The 18923-nt window shown below is 40.9% G+C and overlaps 1 protein-coding gene across 1 annotated transcript in view; it reads right to left on the reverse strand.

Moving 5' to 3' along the window:
* The window catches only part of CSMD1 (CUB and Sushi multiple domains 1), a 2205021-nt gene that overhangs the window by 246271 nt on the left and 1939827 nt on the right, over positions 1–18923 (reverse strand). Inside the window, 3 exon segments of the mRNA XM_068281348.1 lie at positions 4716–4862; positions 5321–5509; positions 17093–17206. Of these exon segments, the coding sequence (XP_068137449.1) occupies positions 4716–4862; positions 5321–5509; positions 17093–17206 (450 nt within the window).

The following is an 18923-nucleotide window of genomic DNA, read 5'->3' on the forward strand; positions in this document are numbered from 1 at the left end:
AACCTGTTGCCGACTGCTCTACACCAATTGGCGTGAGCAGTGCGGCAGCCCCAGGACCGCTCCACGCCCATTGGCATGAACGGCTGTTTATGGGGCTAGCAGGAGATCACACGCATGCTGTGCGCGCATCTCCTGCTTGGGGGGGCGGAGCTCCGCCCTGCCTTCAGTCTCCGAGCGGCGATTGCTGCTCGGGAGACTTAGACGGCAAGACCACCGTCTAATTGCTTTGTACAGCGGTGCGATCTCCAGCAGCGCTGTACTGGGGACAGCCATGTGACACTGGGAAGCGATCCGCTGTGATAGGCTAGCCGATCGCGCTGATAGGCTGGCGGGGGAGGGAAGGTTATAAAGTTTATTAAAAAAGGCAGTATTTTATTGAAAAATAGTATAAATAAATATTTATAAAACAAAAAACAAACACTGGGGGGGGGGGGGGTGATCAGACCCCAACAACAGAGAGCTCTGTTGGTGGGGAGAAAAGGGTGCTGTGTTGTACCGCCCTGCAGCTTGGCCTTAAAGCTGCAGTGACCTATTTAACTAAAAATGGCCTGGTCACTAGGGGGGGGGGAGGGTTTAACACTGAGGTCCTCAAGTGGTTAAAGCGGTATTGTCACCATAACAATCAAATTTCAACAGCAACTGGTCTGAGTGTATTAAGTGATAAAGATGCTAATCCTGCATTCAAAACTTTCAAAACTTTTTCTGCTGTTATGATTTGGAGTTATCACATACTTAAGGAACACTGGCCCTTTAGTAGTCGTGCCAAAGAATTGCATGCTGGGGGTTCATTTTATCTATAATCTATTCCTCCTCTTCCCTTTATTTCCCTGCCAGCTTCTTATCTGAAACCTAATCCCCTACTCTCTTGTGTTTACAAGCACGGCTGAGGCGACTCAGCGATTGGATTAGACAAGAAAAAAAGTAAAGGGCAGAAATGACATCACGAGTTAGCCTTAACTGTGGGGAAAAGACATGGCCCCCATCAGGAACAGAATTCTCGTAATTTACTTTATAATATTCACTGAAATCAAAACGTGGACAGTATAATACATGTGTTATGTAAGTAGATCAAGTATTTATCTACTTATATATGTGGTTTTTTTCCCTGGCATAGTATGGCTGATCCTACTGCTTTAAAGCTGTACTGTCATGATTTAATATAGTCTAGAGCCTAGGTTCTCAACGTGTGGTATGTGTACCCCAGGGAGTACTTCTGATGGTTCCTGGGGGTACTCGGGCTTGATAAACTTAAACAAGAATAACGCATTTAGAGTTTTAGAAAATGATAAATCTTATTTAACCATTTACCGCCATCCTAACGTATTAAAACGTCATGCTTACCGCTATTAACAGCAACATGACGTTTTAATACGTCGCGCATTCCCGCCGCTGCTACCGCCGTGTGTCTGCCGCTACCGCCGCCATTACCATCGGGATCCCGTGTTGGGCGATTGGGGAAGAGGACCGAACAGTCCTCTACCCAATCGCAGTGCCTGGAGTGAATGGACGTGACCGCGAACAGCGGCTACGTCCATTCACATAAACAGGAAATGTAACAGTTTAATAAAGTGTAAAAAAAAAAAAAAAAAAGTGAACACGTCCTATGAGTGTTCACTAGTGCCATCTTGTGGCCAAAAAGTATATTACACCTACAAAATACATACATTTTCAAGTATATACACATCATTAATAAAATTACACTTCCAACCCTCCCCCCCCCAAAAAAAACACTTGTAAAAAAAAAAATCAGCTTAAAAAAAATAAATAAATAGTTGCCTTAGGGACTCAGCTTTTTTATTCTATATTTTATGGGGGAAAATTAATTTTAATTTATTACATAGGGGCTTGTAATTATGGCCAGAACAAACAGAAAAATAACCACTTATATTTCAAAATAATATACTGTCGCCATACATTGTGGTAGGGACATAATCTAAACGGTTTAATTATCGGGACCACTGGGCAAATAAAACGTGTTTGTTTTATCCACAGGAGAATGTTTAATTTTAAAACTATAAAGGCTGAACACTGAGAAATAATGATTTTTTTTTCTTTTTTTTTCTGTTTTTCTCATTAAAATGCATTTAGAATAAAAAAATTCTTAGCAAAATGTACTATCCACAGAAAGCCTAATTGGTGGCGAAAAAAACGAGGTATAGATCATTTTCTTGTGATAAGTAGTAATAAAGTTATTAGGGAATAAAAGGGAGGAGCGCTGACAACTGAAAATTGCTCTGGTCCGTTAGGATAAAAACCCTTGGGGGTGAACTGGTTAAACAACACCAACTTAGTATTTTAACTAATGAAAAGCAATAGTAAATGCTTGGAAATTGTTTAGAACCAATTATCACATACTACGATTAAATATATATTTGTCAAGGGGTACTTGTGATAATGTTTACAATGTTACAGGGTACTTGATGAGTAAAGGGTTTCAAAAGGGGTACATACCAATAAAATGTTGACAAACACTGGTCTAGAGGTACAGTATATGTCTCGATCACTTTCTACACATCAAAACCTCTATAGAGCACAAGATGTAGCAAATATGCTCAAAGGGAATAGACCAACAATAATACGCTGGGCTTTTTGGTCTGAAGATGACCCACAGGATTGGAATAGAAATGTGGTTGTATACTGTAGTCTGTTGAGCCATGTCCATCTACCATAGAGAAGCTTCTGCAGATTTGGAAATCTATGAAATGTGCAACAGGTGCTAACAACAGCATCCACCACACACACTCCCCTTCTTTGCAGCTTCTACAGTGTCCAATATGTTTCATTTTTAAGAAGCATGGTTACAAGATGTTGTTTACATATAACAATGTAAAGCATGCTGTCTGCTTCTCTAATTAGTTTCCATTAGCAGCAGTTTGTGAATAAACTAACAGTTCCCAGTTTTCCAACCTTCTTATTTCACTTGATCCTGCATTACTCCAAGAAGTTGTACATATTTGATTAAAGATTCCATAGAATTTGAGCGTATTGTTCAAAACCTTGCATGTAAATAACATGTCTGTAAAATATCTACATTATGCATGCATGCTAATGTTTTCTCTTGCCCTCATTTTTGATTATTTAGGGCAACAATCTAGCATTAATAAAGGTGTCCCATTGGCTCTACTGTTGCTTATGCAATGCCGGTTTTATTCAAGAATATTTTGGTCAACCTGGGCAAAATATGTGGCTGATAGCAAAACCCTAATGTGAACTCCATTGAAATCAGTGGGGATTTATATCAGATGGGGTTTGGGGGTTTGTGGTGAACAGTCACAGCAGATTGTCCTGCTCAGTTAGCAAATCCACCAGCAAGGATCCTCTTACTTTAGTGGCCTTTATTATGTAGGGGTGAACCCACAGAGGTAAAAAAAAAATGATTCTCTGATTCTCTACCACATTGCCAGTGAAGCAACAACCAATCAGTGGCTTTGTTTACTTCTGATGGTTAAACCTTAGAATTACATAGCTACACAAGTCTCAAGTTTATACAATTAATTGTAATTTAGTCCAACATGGGTACCACAATGTATTCCATAATGGTCTATTCGCAAACTCTTTATTGAGGAGCACTGATGTGTCCAGAACATCACTCACTTCTTGCTAAACTAACACTAAGCTGCAGCAATTCCATATTTAGACAATTACATCAGCCAGGACTCCAGATGGCATCTTGACTTTGGACAGGTAGGCCTTGGTGAAAAAATTAAGTAATCAATAGGGACTCTCCCCTTAACCTGCCAGAACATACTTGATCTTTGCAGCAAGGAAACTATCACTCATCTTACAAAATGTCTAGGTAAGTTATTTTTGGGAATATATAAACTTATATCAAGTAAACTGCAAACCAAAGAGACCATGAAAGATCTTTTCAGGCTACATCTCTGCCACATGTGCATGGAGCTCTTAACAGCCTGCAGTCTCTTGGGCAGCAACTTTATTTGTTTTAGTTTTAGTTATGCAATGGCAGCTGGACTAGGGTCAGTGGAGATTGTCTGGTTATTTTAGCACAATAAGAAGTCTATGTACACATGGTTTGAGTATCACTGTTTCAGGAGTTTTAAAGAAATATGAACATTAAAGCGGAATATAACCCTGCATTTCAACTTTGCGCTAAAATATTATTTACAGCATATTATATGCAAAAATAATTTTTTTTTACTAGACCAGCATTGGAAGGGTTAAACACAGAGGTTTAAAGTTCGGTGGAGAGATATGCAGAAGTTCAGATAGATACATTCTATTTAGTTACATGTATCTATTGATAAATCTTACACACTCTTTGGCTGTCCTCCAAGCTCCTTCTCAGTCAGAGAGATGAGTCACATTCAACACTTAGATACATTTATGTAAACAAAATGTATCTAGTTCAGCTTCGGATGCGTCTGCAGAAATCTCCAGGAACTTTAAAGCCCTGTGTAACCCTTCCAATGCTGGTCTAGTAAAAAAAAAATGCTAGTTGCATATAATATACTGTAAATAATGTTTTAGAGCAAAGTTGAAATGCAGGGTTATATTCCGCTTTAATATGGTAATGGTAGCAGAACACATATGTGTAGCCAAGAATTGATCATTAAGAAATGGCAGAAATAAAGAAACTGTGCAAGTTAATATTTTACATATGGTAATATTACATAATAAAATCTTTACAAAATTATTCAAAAGAAACATGGTTTCACAGAAAAATATAAAGTATGGATAAAAAAGTGACTACAAACCTGAATATCGGATCTTAAACCCCCTCTTACTAGTAGCATGATCTGTTGACCAGCGAAGAAAAACAGTGCTGCTTTTGCTTGTAAAATTGTGTTGCCTTGTTAAATTGCCACTTAAAGCCACAATAAGTGGACTTTGTCCAGATAGCCCTATGGAAAAAAATGCTTAATATCATTGGTAACCCACCAAACAACTTTAAATTCCATATTGTGGCTTCTACCATGTATTATACAGTACTCTTAGGTGAAATTACATTTTCGACTTTTATTGTGTGGGCAATTATAATACAAGTTAGGACTACATAACACTGTTTTTCATTATACTTTCAAGATAACATCATAAATGCAATTAAAAGTTTAACAAACTATCTTCATTATGGTTTTTTTTATAGAAAACATTTTATTGAGGAGTACAGGTTGAAGTAAACTGTTACAGAAAAATCAACAAAATCATTTCATTACATTTTTTAATGTCCAAATATATAACAAAAAATGCTTTTGTATTTCATGTAACAAACAACACTCCAAGTGGCCTTAGCTACAAAATCAGCTGTGGTCACAGCTTTCCACTAGAACATGTGCATGTCATAACTGCTCGTGTCTCTTACCATCAAATATCTCCAGTTCATCAAATTGTTTTTCACTCTGAAACATATCCACAAAAAAAGAAACATTGTAACCAGGTTCAACCTTAATGGTCCAGGAACATGTCTGAGAGTTAGGATAGTTTTCTGGATATCTGGGACTGAGGATGACTCCAGATGAATCTTGACGCATTTCATTGGCAGGACATTGTGCTGCAAAAAATGAATTCAAACTGAAATTTAAATATATTGACAGGATAAATACTCAAAGATATATTTACAAATTATAAGCCCCACTTAACTATTCTTACTGGGCCTCCTTAATATAACCCATCCTAGGCATCCTGGCTCTTCATCCCACCAAAGCAATAAATATAGGTGGGACTGGTGGCATTATGTCAGTTGAACATTGAGGCCCATAAGCAATTCACTTTTTTCTTCTATGTTTTCTCCTAGGTGGTAACTGTTCATCTTTCTTTTAAAATAACTTTTTTCAGCATTTTGAAATTAAAAAAGTTCCAAAAGTTGTAGAAAAAGTACTATCAAAATGATTTTGTGTATTTTCTTGCTTGTTGTGGGTTTAATCACTTCAGGGTGAGAACAATTTTCACATATCAGCGCTGCTCTCATTCATTCGTCAATAACTTTATTACTACTAACCACAGCTAAATGATCTATGTATTGTTTTTTTCAGGAAAATTTCGGCTTTTAGTGTGTGAAAAATGTATTTAGTAATTACCTTATTTTCTATGCATTTTAAAGGGAAATTAAGGGGAAAAAATAGAAAAAAGACACTATTTCTCCATTTACATCCATTATAGCTTTACAACAAACATATAATAATATAAACAATATAAGTTAAACCCAAAAAATTAATTTGCTCATCTATCCTGGATATTACAACATTTAGATTATGTTCCTAGCACAATGTATGGTGACAATATTGTATTTGGAAATAAAGGTGTTTTTTACTTTCTCACTGTACACTACCGATAATTATGAGACCTTATTTGCAAAAATAATAGTGAAATACCCTCATGGCATACATATTTAAAAAGCCATGTTCCTGAGGTAACCATACATGTTTTTTCTCTTATATTCTGTAACTTCATTTTCATTTTACAAGTCTTTTATTTTGTTAAAGAATATGCAAAAATGTAATTGCTTTTGACTAACTTTGTGACTAAAAAGAATACACAACACATGGGCCTCAACCCTAAAACTCTCTGAACTCCATTCTACAACGTATCAGTATGTAGAAGCTTTCCAGAGGCGCCAATAGAATAAAAGTCACTTAAACTAGCTTAAAACCGATGGGGCAGTGGTGGGCCTATCCCATCCATGCAGACAAAGCAAACAAAGGAAGGACTGTGGCATCAACAGTCAAACAACAATTTATTTATACTCCACAGTAAAAATAGGCAACGTGTTTCACGGGCTCAATACCGCTTCATCAGGCCAATCAAAAAGGAGCATACAGCTTAACAGCATCAAAACCACACTGAGCGCCTCTGTGTGGTTTTGATGCTGTTAAGCTGTATGCTCCTTTTTGTTTGGCCTGATGAAGCGGGATTGAGCCTGTGAAACGCGAGTATAAATAAATTGTTGTTTGACTGTTGATGCCACAGTCCTTCCTTTGTTTGCTTTGTCTGCATGGATGGGATAGGCCCACCACTGCCCCATCGGTTTTAAGCTCGTTTAAGTGACTTTTATTCTATTGGCTTCTACATATTGCTAAGTCCACCCTTGGTGGAGGGTTGTACCCATCTTCTTCCCATCTACAGAGAGCGACTTTTAATCCTGAGTGGGGTCAGGTTAATCTCCCCACCTGCCTTCACAGTGGTTGCCTAATGGTAACCCTGGTTTGTGAGTATTAAATTGTTATATTACTCATTATTAATTATCATCTATACAATATCACACTATTGGGCTCTTGGTGTCCCCCCTCCCTTTATCTACAACGTATCAGGGTTAAAATGTTACCACGTATGTCTCTTGTAGTTTTGCTAAGATCATAGTTTTGAAAATTACTTTTTTATGTTGGATTGAGTTTGTCTCTACCCACTTATATGTGGCATGTGCCCAAGCTTTAAGACACACCAAAATGTATTTTTCAACTCTTCACGGTTAAAATAATACCACATATGCCTCATTTAGTAACAAACTGGTGGTGCAGTCTACACAAGTACACTGGACAAATATATTCATCCAGTTAGGCTTAAGTGGTTAAAGGGCATTTTATTGCCAGGGTGTGAAAATATCACGTAAGAGAAAGCTCAGGAGAAGAAGTGAATTGCATATGGGCCAAAGAAACTCAAAAAAGATGGATGCTGCAGGCGGCACTTTTCAAACAAAATAGGCTGCTGTTTTTACAGTAATATACAGTAATTCTTCTTACAACACAAACGAAGATAATAATAATAAAGTGTTGAAGTGGGCAGATAAATATGGAGGTCACGGAGAACAAGCCCAAGTACTTAATTAATATTAGGAAGAAACTAAAGCATTTCATCTCCTGTGTGGTTTTCTAACTTATTTTACATGAAGAAATAGATAAAGGAATTGATGAACTACCCCTTTACTTGTTACCTGAATAGGGGTAGCTTTTTGAATATTGACAGATATCACCATAAGCCTCTGGATTGTATTGTCATTCAGAGGTGGGGAAGAATCTCTTGTACTTGCTATTGGGAAAATAATGCTTGTCATGGCAGGGGAAGATTTACCACCTGTTCCCTTGCAAGGTACTCCTTAATGATCAAAATGGGTTGGTACTGGTCAGTGGGTTAAACCTCAACAATCTTTCTGATAACTTAATGTGCATGGTGGGCAAAATGTATTCTACTTATGTTTATGGTTATGTTACAACTATATTACTAAAATACTTATTTTAAGTATATAGAGGGATTTATACACATTTTAGCTATTAGTAAGCTATCTATAGTGATTACTGCAACTATTAGGCCAGTAAACACCGTTTTGATTGGTCTCCTTCTTTTTTCCCACATTCGTGAGTTGTTGGGATAAACCACACAAATATTGTGCCCATAACAGCCTATGTTGGAGATACAATAAAAAAAATAATGATGCCATGCTAAATGTGTGTTCATAATTGTTCACTTCATTTTTTATACATGGATTTACTATGGGCATTTTAAATTGTTCACTTCTCCTAGTGAAAATAATCTACACAGTTGAAATAGTCATGCATGTAGCACAAAACACTGTAGGTCTAGGCTTGAGATCTACATAACACAGGTGGACAGATCCAGTAATAGGAAATGGGACTATATATCATTTTGATATTCAGCACACACACTTTCCCAGTTTTACATGAACATAATTTGATTTTAATTCCTTGCTGGAAAAGTGAAAGAGCAACATTTTAACGATATGCCTCCATAGGTCCTTTTTATTGTGCTTCATTCTTGACCTCAATTCTTGGGGGCACAGTTCCTTATTCTTATGAAAAATGCAAGTATAATTTCTGTGTAATGAAATATTCATTTCCCATTGTTTCTTCCTTTTAAATATGAATAAAAAATACATTTTACAAGATAAGCAAACAAAGAGGAACACAACTTTTACCATCTTAGGACCAACTTAATGAGAATCTGAATATTATTTTTTCCCCTTTGTAATTAACATTTCAAAGTTATCTGCATGTCATATCATGTTTTTGAGTTTATATTGTATCCCAAAATTAAACTACAACCAAATCGACTATTTATTTATTTTTTAACATGTAATATGGAGAACTAAGAAATTTAAACCACTGATGAAGTATAAATGCGCTGTGGTTTATTATTTTTTTTTTTTTTTTACCAAACGAAAAATTCTGCAGAAAAGGAAAACTATTTGCTTTTAATTTTGGGATAACAACGCTTATGTCTTTTAAGCTACTGTGTCTCTTTATGACCAGTCTGTATTTAAAAAAAAGTACAAGGTAGTAAAACAGATATGTTATTCAGCATAACAGAATCTAGGAATGCTTCCAAATCTCACAATGGATTCTTACTGCTGGCAGTATAATTATGGACCTTTTCGCCAAGCTGCAGACAATAAAGTTTAACACTTCCCTTAACTGAATAATCAATGACAAAAACATAATTATTGTTACTATCAGGAAGCTGCTAAAAATAAAACAGAAGGGATCTCATATGCAGAGAGTGCTAAATTATTTACAGAGTGCATACTGTATTCAGCATTAAATACTGTGTATCATATGCACAGTTATGAATGTTAGGCCATTAACATTTATTACTGAAATGCTTTGATTTCTATTATTTATTTATTTTTTGCATACAATGTAAAGTAACTATTGTCAAAACATTCAGTAAGATCTCAGTTTGAATGCTAGAAGCTGGAAACTGCCTTTTTTCATTAATAACAGTGAAAAAGCATAACCATATTATGTCACAATAAGACCCGTGGACAAGCTTGTGAGAACTGACAGAATAATAAATTGGTTAAAATTATCACTACACTACCGTTATAAAATCATGAATTGTATTTTGCAGCCTGTAAACTGTGACGCCAATATTATAAGGAAAGTAGTTGATGATACATTTATTTCTGGTTACTTGTTTTTACTCGAGTGTTTTTTTTTCCCTTTTAAAATTAGGCGATAATTATGGAAAATCTATATATACTTTAACAACTTCAGAATAATACAGCCTTACATTTCTGTATTTACTCACTGAGATTGCTGTGAAATCAGTAATTAAGTTTGCTTTGTGGCTGTTTTAGGCAAGCCTGAGGATGTAAAAGAGTTAAATTACACTCTATTGATGTTAGCATGATCTTTTGTTTGATTTTAATTGGGATTTATTGATTGTTTTACTTCGATTTTCAATCATTTAGTTTGGATTTATGATCACATTGTGTGAGGGGAGAAAGCCTAATTGAACCAGTAAGCTGTCCACAAAACTCAATTACTGCTTTACTATAAGTCAAGTCTTCCTTAGTAATTGCCACAAATAATTAAATAAATAAAAAATCAACCTGCTGTGGATTCTGATTGGTAAGTAGAGGTGTAGCAAACGGTTCGCCTGCGAACGGTTCCAGGCGAACTTTGGGGGTTCGCGTTCGCCTGCGCCAGGCAAACTTTTCCGGAAGTTTGATTCGCCCCATAATGCACTATGAGGGTCAACTTTGACCCTCTGCATCACAGTCAGCAGGCACATTGTAGCCATTCAGGCTACACTAAGCCCTGGAGCCCCACCCCCCTTATATAAGGCAGCCTCCGGCGGCCAATACAGTCACTCGTCTGCCTGCTATTCGACAGACTAGGGAGAGCTGCTGCAGACTTGTTCTTCTAGGGACAGATTAGTTAGGTTCTTGGCTGCTTAGCTTGCTCCTGGCTGATTGTTATTGCTTTTATAGCACCCCTCAATAGCTCTTTTCAGAGCTCATCCTGTATTTATTTATTTTTTTACTGTGTGTCAAACTGACACTTTTGCTGCATGCACAGCCTTGCTAATTGATAGTGTGTGTGCCACTGCCAGCAGCCCAGCACATTCAGTGACTGACTACCTGTGTGTGTGACAGGGAGCTGCACATTGTACTACCCAGTACTGCATATACCCCAGTACCTGTTGTGTTTACTTAACCCACCTCGTCATCACTGCATATACCTAGCGTTGTGTTGAGTGAACCCACCTCACTGCATCTAAGTACCTTTACTGTTCAGTGAACCCAGCTCACTGCATCCTACTACCTGTTGTGTTGAGTAAACCCACCTCACTGCATCTAAGTGCCTTTACTGTTCAGTGAACCCAGCTCACTGCATCCTACTACCTGTTGTGTTGAGTGAACCCACCTCACTGCATCTAAGTACCTTTACTGTTCAGTGAACCCAGATCACTGCATCCTACTACCTGTTGTGTTGAGTGAACCCACCTCACTGAATCTAAGTACCTTTACTGTTCAGTGAACCCACCTCACTGCATCTATGTACCTTTATTGTTCAGTGAACCCAGCTCACTGCATCTTACTACCTGTCGTGTTGAGTGAACCCACCTCACTGCATATACCTAGCATCCCCCCGAGATGGACAAAATGGACAAACCAGGTAGAGGAAGAGGTAGAGGCAGACCCAGAGGAAGGCCACCAGGCACCGGCAGGTCTGTGCAAAGTGGTGTTGGTGTGATTTCGTGCGGACCTGACCCAAAATACAGTGCTCAGAAGAAGGCATGTGCCATCACTTCCCAAAATCGTGAGGAGGTCATTGAGTTTTTAACACAGAACACCTCATCTCCCGCAGCCACCAGCGCTACAACAAGCACCACATCCGCTGCATTTGACACTTTGCAGGAGTTATTTGGTGGTGGTGGTGAAATCACTGATTCACAGCCACTACTGCAACAACAAGAAGAAGGCGCAGGTACACCACCTCATACGTCTGAGTTAGGTGGCGATAGTATGGATGTAACGTGTGAGGAGGGGGCTGATGAAACACCTGAAGTTGGTGCAGTTGAGGAGGTGTCTGAGGAAAGTGCAGCTGGCCAGGAGGATTATGATGACGATTATACGGATACCACATATGTTCCCGGTAGAGGAGATGACCAGGGGGACAGTTCAGAGGAGGAGTCAGAGGAGGAGTAGGAGGAGACGACTCCATGATAGAAGCAGAGGGAGCTCGACCTCAGAAACAGCTGGGGCAGTGTCCGGCACCATGTATCTCCAGCTACGGCCAGACAGCCAACATGCCTTTCAACGTCAACTGCTGATGCCACCGTAGCGCCATCACCCCAGGGGGGCTCACCCCACGGATGCCTGGTCTGCCAAGCACGGGCAGGGCCACTACATTACATACACAGCCCATTGGGTCAACCTGGTGACCGATGGCAGCAAGCAGGGAGTACGTGGCTGCGCAGCGGACCAACTTGTCACACCTCCACGGCTTGCAGGCAGGCCTCCAGCCACCTCCTCTCCACCTGCTACCACCGCTTTGCTGTCGTCATCCTCCTCATCCTCCTTGGCTGGTGCCACGATCTCCTCTCCAGCTACACAGCCCCAGCACCCCAGGGCCTATGCTACATGCCAGGTACGACGGTGTCACGCAGTGTTAGACATGTCTTGCCTGAAAGCGGAGAGTCACACTGGAGCAGCTCTCCTGGCTGCTCTAAACAAACAGGTGGAGCAATGGCTGACCCCGCACAAGCTTGAGATCGGCAACGTGGTGTGTGACAACGGCAGCAATCTCATTGCTGCGTTGAATTTGGGAAAGCTGACACACATACCCTGCATGGCACATGTGCTGAATCTGGTCGTGCAAAGATTTGTGTCCAAGTACCCAGGCTTAGAGATCGTCCTGAAGCAGGCCAAGAAGTTGTGTAGGCATTTCAGGAGCTCTTACAAGGCCATGGCACGCTTTGCGGACATTCAGCGTAGAAACAACTTGCCGGTGAGACGTCTGATTTGCGATAGCCCGACTCACTGGAATTCCACCCTGCTGATGTTCTCTCGCTTGCTAGACCAGGAAAATGCCGTCCTCCAGTATCTGTCTCATTACAATACAAGGACACAATCTGGGAGGATGGGGATGTTGTGGCCCAACAACTGGACACTGATGCAAAATGCATGCAGGGTCATGGAGCCCTTTGAGGAGGTGGTCAAACTGGTGAGTCGCGATGAGGGCACCATCAGCGACTTGATCCCCTACGCCTACTTTGTGGAGCGTGCCGTGCGTAGAGTGGTGGATACAGCTGTGGAGGAGCGTGAACGAGAAGAGTTACGACAGCAGGAGTCGTGGGAGCCATTTACACCCGAACCTGATGTTCCCACATCACCTGCGGCAGCACGGGGGGGAGGAGGCGGAGGAAGAAGAGGAGTCATGTGGGAAAGGAGAGGAGTCAGACTCTGATGATGGTGATGATGAGGAAGGTTTTTCTGTGGAGGACGAAGAGGCGGCGGAAGAAGAACAACCGCGGCAGCCGTCACAGGGGGCTTCTGCTGCTCAACGTTCCCGTGGTATTGTTCGTGGTTGGGGGGAGGAGGAGGAGTTGCGTCCCGTCACTGAGGAAGAGCAAGAGGAGATGGAGAATACGTCTGCATCCAGCTTTGTGCAGATGTCCTCTTTCATGTTGTCCAGCCTGTTGAGGGACCCCCGTATCAAAAAACTCAAGACGAATGACCTGTACTGGGTGGCCACGCTACTAGACCCTCAGTACAGGCACAAAGTGGCGGACCTGTTACCAACTCAACAAAAGGCGGAAAGGATGCAGCACTTGCAGAACAAGCTGTCGATGATGCTTTACAATGCATTTAAGGGTGATGTGGCTGCACAATGCAATCAAGGTACCACTGGCAGTAACCCTCCTCCTCCCAAGTCCACGCAGGCAAGGACAGGACGCTCCAGCGATCTCAGGGTGATGTCGGACATGCAGACGTTCTTTAGTCCAACTCCTCACCATAGTCCTTCCGGATCCACCCTCCACCAATGCCTGGACCGGCAGGTAGCCGACTACCTGGCCTTGAGTGTGGATGTAGACTCTGCGAAAAGCTGGCCAGCTGGACTACTGGTTGCGCAGGCTTGACCTGTGGACAGAGCTGTCCAAATTTGCCATACAAATTCTCTCTTGCCCTGCCGCAAGCGTCCTGTCAGAAAGGACCTTCAGCGCAGCTGGAGGCATAGTTACTGAGAAGAGAAGTCGCCTAAGTCACGACAGTGTTCAGTACCTGACCTTTATCAAAATGAATGAGGAATGGATCACGGAGGGCTACTGCACGACCGAAGACTAAGTCAGCCCCCACACACAGCATCTCTGCCTGCAGGCCGCTTGACTGCCTTCTCCGCCACCACCAACAGGGTCCAGGACTCTAGGCGGATTCCTGAATTTTTAAGGCCGCTGCCAGCAGCGGCCGCTACACAAATTTTTCTGGTGCGTGTACATGCCTGCCTAATTTTTCTGGTTGCACTGCGGGCGGCTGCAACAAAAAAAACAAAAGGCATGTACATGTGCCCATCCCCCGTGATTATTACCTTGCCGCGGTGAAGGGGATTGCGCATCACAATGAAGCAATGACCGCCGGCTATTTGAGTGTCTCGGGTGGGGGTGGCACACAAAAGATAATAACGTCATTGCTTCATTGTGGTCAGACCAAATTTGATCAGCTGGACAGTCACTGTTGTTCTATCATTGAGCTACCACAGCCCGGCGACCATATGGGCTTGAAAAACGCCACGGCCTACACTCTGGCCACGGTGCGCACCAGTCCAGCACGGCCGTCACTACGCAAACAGCTGTTTGCGGTGCGTTACACAGTGAGTTTGGTGTGTCAGTGTGAAGCAGAACTCTAATTACACTCCCTGATTGATGAATACCCATGCAAGATGTTTGAAAGCACTTTAGGCCTGCAATTTAGCATTCAATGTGATTTCTGCCCTTAAAATGCTGCTTTGCGACAAATCCAGATTTTTCCCCGGGACTTTGGGCATGTATCCCACTCCGCCATGCCCCTCTCCAGGTGTTAGACCCCTTGAAACATCTTTTCCATCACTTTTGTGGCCAGCATAATTTTTTCTATTTTTCAAAGTTCGCATCCCCATTGAAGTCTATTGCGGTTTGCGAACTTTTACGCGAACCGAACCTTCCGCGAAGGTTCGCGAACCCGGTTTGCGAACCGAAAATCAGAGGTTCGCAACATCTCTATTGGTAAGGTCAGTAGACTTATTAGGAAACTCCAATATGGGATTCAAATGTGCATTTCCCAGGGTTTTATGTTTGGTCAGTATTGCAGCAATGTTCAGAAAGGAGGTATCCCTGGCAAAGAGCACATTTGCATTTGTCCTGTATTCAAAAAGAATAATGAACAGACCAATTGGAAGCCTCACTAGTAGATTTAAAGATTTTTTTTGCCAGGACACCAGTCAGTATTGCTGTGGTGGTTCAAAGGGTTGCCAAGGGGTCAAGATATTAACAAAATCCCAGATGATTACAAGAACCAGAACATTATTTAATGGAATTAGATTAGTATTTCCCTCCCTCCACTAGCCAAGCAGCGTGATCGGATGTCATAGACTTCAGCCTATGACAGCCGATCACTTCCCTGCTTCTGGAGGGGACAGCCATGTCACACGGCTGTACCCAGTACAGCGCTGCCTTAGATCACAGCACTGTACAGGGCAATTAGATGGTGGTTTCTAACAGTCTCCGATCGCCACTGGGAGACTGAAGCAGAGCGGAGCTCTGCCTACCAAGCGGAGATGCGCGTGTAGCGGTGCGCGTGATCTCCTGCAAAAGTCAGCCCCAGGACTTTACGCAGATCGGCGTTAGGCAGTCCTGTGGCTGCTGCCGTGGCCACGCCCATCAGCGTGACGAGGTTGGGAGCTAGTTAAGGAGATGCCATTTAAAATAAAAGGCCTTTTTTGTAGGAAAGGATAAGTGTTATTAATGAGTCTCTATACGTATTACAAACTCCCAGGGAGTGGTTAGACTTCCAGATACCATCATAAACCCCCCTACAGGTTCTAATCCCACATGCATAGATGTGGTTACACCAACCTCCTCCAGAATACCAAGGCGGGATGAGCCCCTTGTCCTTAACTTGGACAGGGGTGCTTTCTATAGGGAAAGATGAATTCATGCTCCTTGATTGCTGAACACTCTCATGTCAAGAATTATGTGGACCGGTACTGTTCATATAATGATATAATTATCATGGTAGTCAGAATTAAGAAAACAAGATTCAAATAAAGTGTGTGTGGGGGGGGGGGAGTAATGCTGCTGTTTACCTTACCACCTGGATATAGAGCAGGTGAACTATTTTACACTTATCTGCTCTCATTTTTTTTACTTGGAAGAATACCTCCTACATTTTAAAATCACTTATTGAATAAAGCAAAATTATTTTTGATTGATTTGAAATACATTTATTTCTCACAAAAAGTTTCTTTTCATCTGGACATTTTAACTCAATTTATTTTCTTAACTGAATATTGTAAATATATAATTGCATGTAGGTCAATGGTGTGCACACTTAAATATTGATTTTTCAAATGACCAGGCTTACTTAATACAAATGTTCAGCTTATGAAAAAAAAATCTCCTATCTATGTCATTTAGCAACAGTTCCAGTCAGATAAAAGTGAAAATTTTAATGACAAAATTAATTTGGTAAAAATTCATGCCTATCACCAATTGCTGCTATCTGTTTATTTTTAGCCAGTCACCACTGCTCAAATATTGCTGCAGCAGGTCACAACAAAAAATGGTTAATGAGATGCAAATAATTCTGTGCAGATGAAAATGGTATGCTAATGGTATGCAAATGTATGCAGCCTGATTGCTGCAGCACTTGGCTGGTAAATTTTTAAGCTACATACCGGTACATTTCCATAAAAATGTACACCAGCAATTATTTGCATCTCATTAATCATCCTAATTCATAACTTTCATACAGAACATACCAAGTGCATTGAATCTTTCAATAGGCTGAGTAAAGTCACCACCAATGAAGTGGATTTCACAAATAAATATAGAAGAGCAGGCACTGCAGTCTATGTGCTGTGACAGATATAACAGTATGTCATTTATCTCTTATCCATACATAAAATTGTTGTATGAAGAGCCAATGAATAAAGCTTTTTATATGCAATGACAGGCAGTGCCGGTCCATTCAATCCTTTACTCTTGGAAATATGAAGTGGATTTTAACCACATAGTTGTATGTGCACTTTAGCAGATGGTAACTGTTTTAAGAAAGTACCAATAAAACATTTAAGCAGTTGGACAATCCATGAGATCTAGCCCTAATTCTGAAAGTTTAGCATTAGCAAAATCATTTACTTACCTTCACAAGTGGGCAGAGAACCCTCGAACTGCAGTTGGGTAATCAATTTACAGGTTATGATGTCATTTCCTGCTAAAGTAAACCCTGGATGGCACTTATATTTTACAAAATCACCTGTAAAGCAGTAGATACATAACATTATTTATTTATAGGTCATAAAATCACAAATGTACACATTAGTAAATTAAACATTTAAATTAAAATACAGATACATTTACAATATTTCAAATTATGTGACACAATTGGAACAATACTGTAGCAAAAGCATATTGAAGTGGAAATTCATTTTCAAGAAAATTACAATGGTACTATGAGAGCATTCAAATGGAACTGTTGTTACCAGTACTAAATAAACCTCAACACCTTTAGCCAAAATTCACCCCCCACAGGAACTTGAAATTACATTTGCCTTGTTCAGAGGGATTGAAATATGTTTTTTTCTGTCTTGCAATTAAATCATTATAGGCCTATGTGCTTTATTTTTTACAGGGCAATGTAAAGAGCAAACAGGGTTTGAAAAAAGTTACTCACAAATGGACTTCCTATTTAAGCTACTTACAATCAGAGATGCTCTGCGGATGAATTCCCCCTGATGAGTCATAAGACGAAACGCGTAGGGCGTGGCTTAGCGGGCAGGAAGCGGCAGTGAACTGAGGAGACGTCCTGAACTTTTACTGATACATGCTTTGATTTTATCTTCGTTTTGGGCTGCATTAATTTCTGGCTGACAAGTGGGAAGGTGGATTCATCATTGAGTCGCTGGGTTGTGCACATATGCTGTTGAGCTGTCTGTGACCTGGGCAGCCGCGCTATCAGGTGAGCACAATCCCGGCAGGTGGGGGGTTACACAGTGTGCTATTGGTGACCCTCTCAAGCAAACACGGTGACATATCCCGGGAGTGGGTGTGTTCCTTTTCCATATCAGCAGTGCAGCCTGCGCAATGAGGTTTTTTCTTTGTTTTATTGAGAGACCTGTTCGTGGACTGGAATATAACTAGAGGAAATGAGAGTGTGATCGTTTGGATTCATATGCTATTATAGCTGTCTGTGGGTCTGGGCAGCCAGAGGAGAAGGTGAGAGCAATAGCCATGGGTGGTGGTTTTGCACGACGAGTGGTGATACTCAATAGAACTGTGCACGGGCCATAGTTGGTGAAGGACTGATATTTGCCCTGGCAGCCTATGCGATGAAGTTTTTTGTTCTTTCTTTTCCCCTTTTTTTTGCATGAGGCTCTCCGGCTCCAAGAATAGAAGAATTTCTGAACTTTTTGGATCTGTGGGACTTGACAGTTTTCTGTTAAGTATAGTGGACTGTGAGGTAATTTTGATAAGCTTTGTGAAATTAATATGTCAGTACTACATGATTAATTGTGCAGCATACCCACAGTAGATTTTAGGAGTAGTTTAGAAGGTGGTGCTCGCCGAGTTCTCGAGAATTTTTTATGAATTCCAAAAATAATTCATTCGGAATTCATCCTGATAATTAGAGCACCTGAGCGGGTGGGTGAGGAAGGGTTAAACTTACCCAGCAGCTGTCTTCTTTGAACTGTCCCACACTGCATTCCAAGCCACCTCACGTAAATACCACTGCTTTCTCTTTACAGGTTGAAGGAGGAAGCGTGGTAGTGACTTGACATGCCTTGGAACACAGCGTGGGATGCGCGCCGTGGGACGGATTAAAGAAGATGGCTGCTGGGTAAGTTTAACCCTTCCTCACCCACCCGCTCAGTGTTGTAATTATCAAGATGAATTCCAAATTAAATCCATTCGGAATTCATCTGGAGAGCATCCCTGCTTACAACAGACTTCCACTTAAAATATAGCAATTCTCT

Source organism: Hyperolius riggenbachi, chromosome 4, assembly GCF_040937935.1.
Source record: "Hyperolius riggenbachi isolate aHypRig1 chromosome 4, aHypRig1.pri, whole genome shotgun sequence".
Classification (NCBI taxonomy): Eukaryota; Metazoa; Chordata; class Amphibia; order Anura; family Hyperoliidae; genus Hyperolius; species Hyperolius riggenbachi.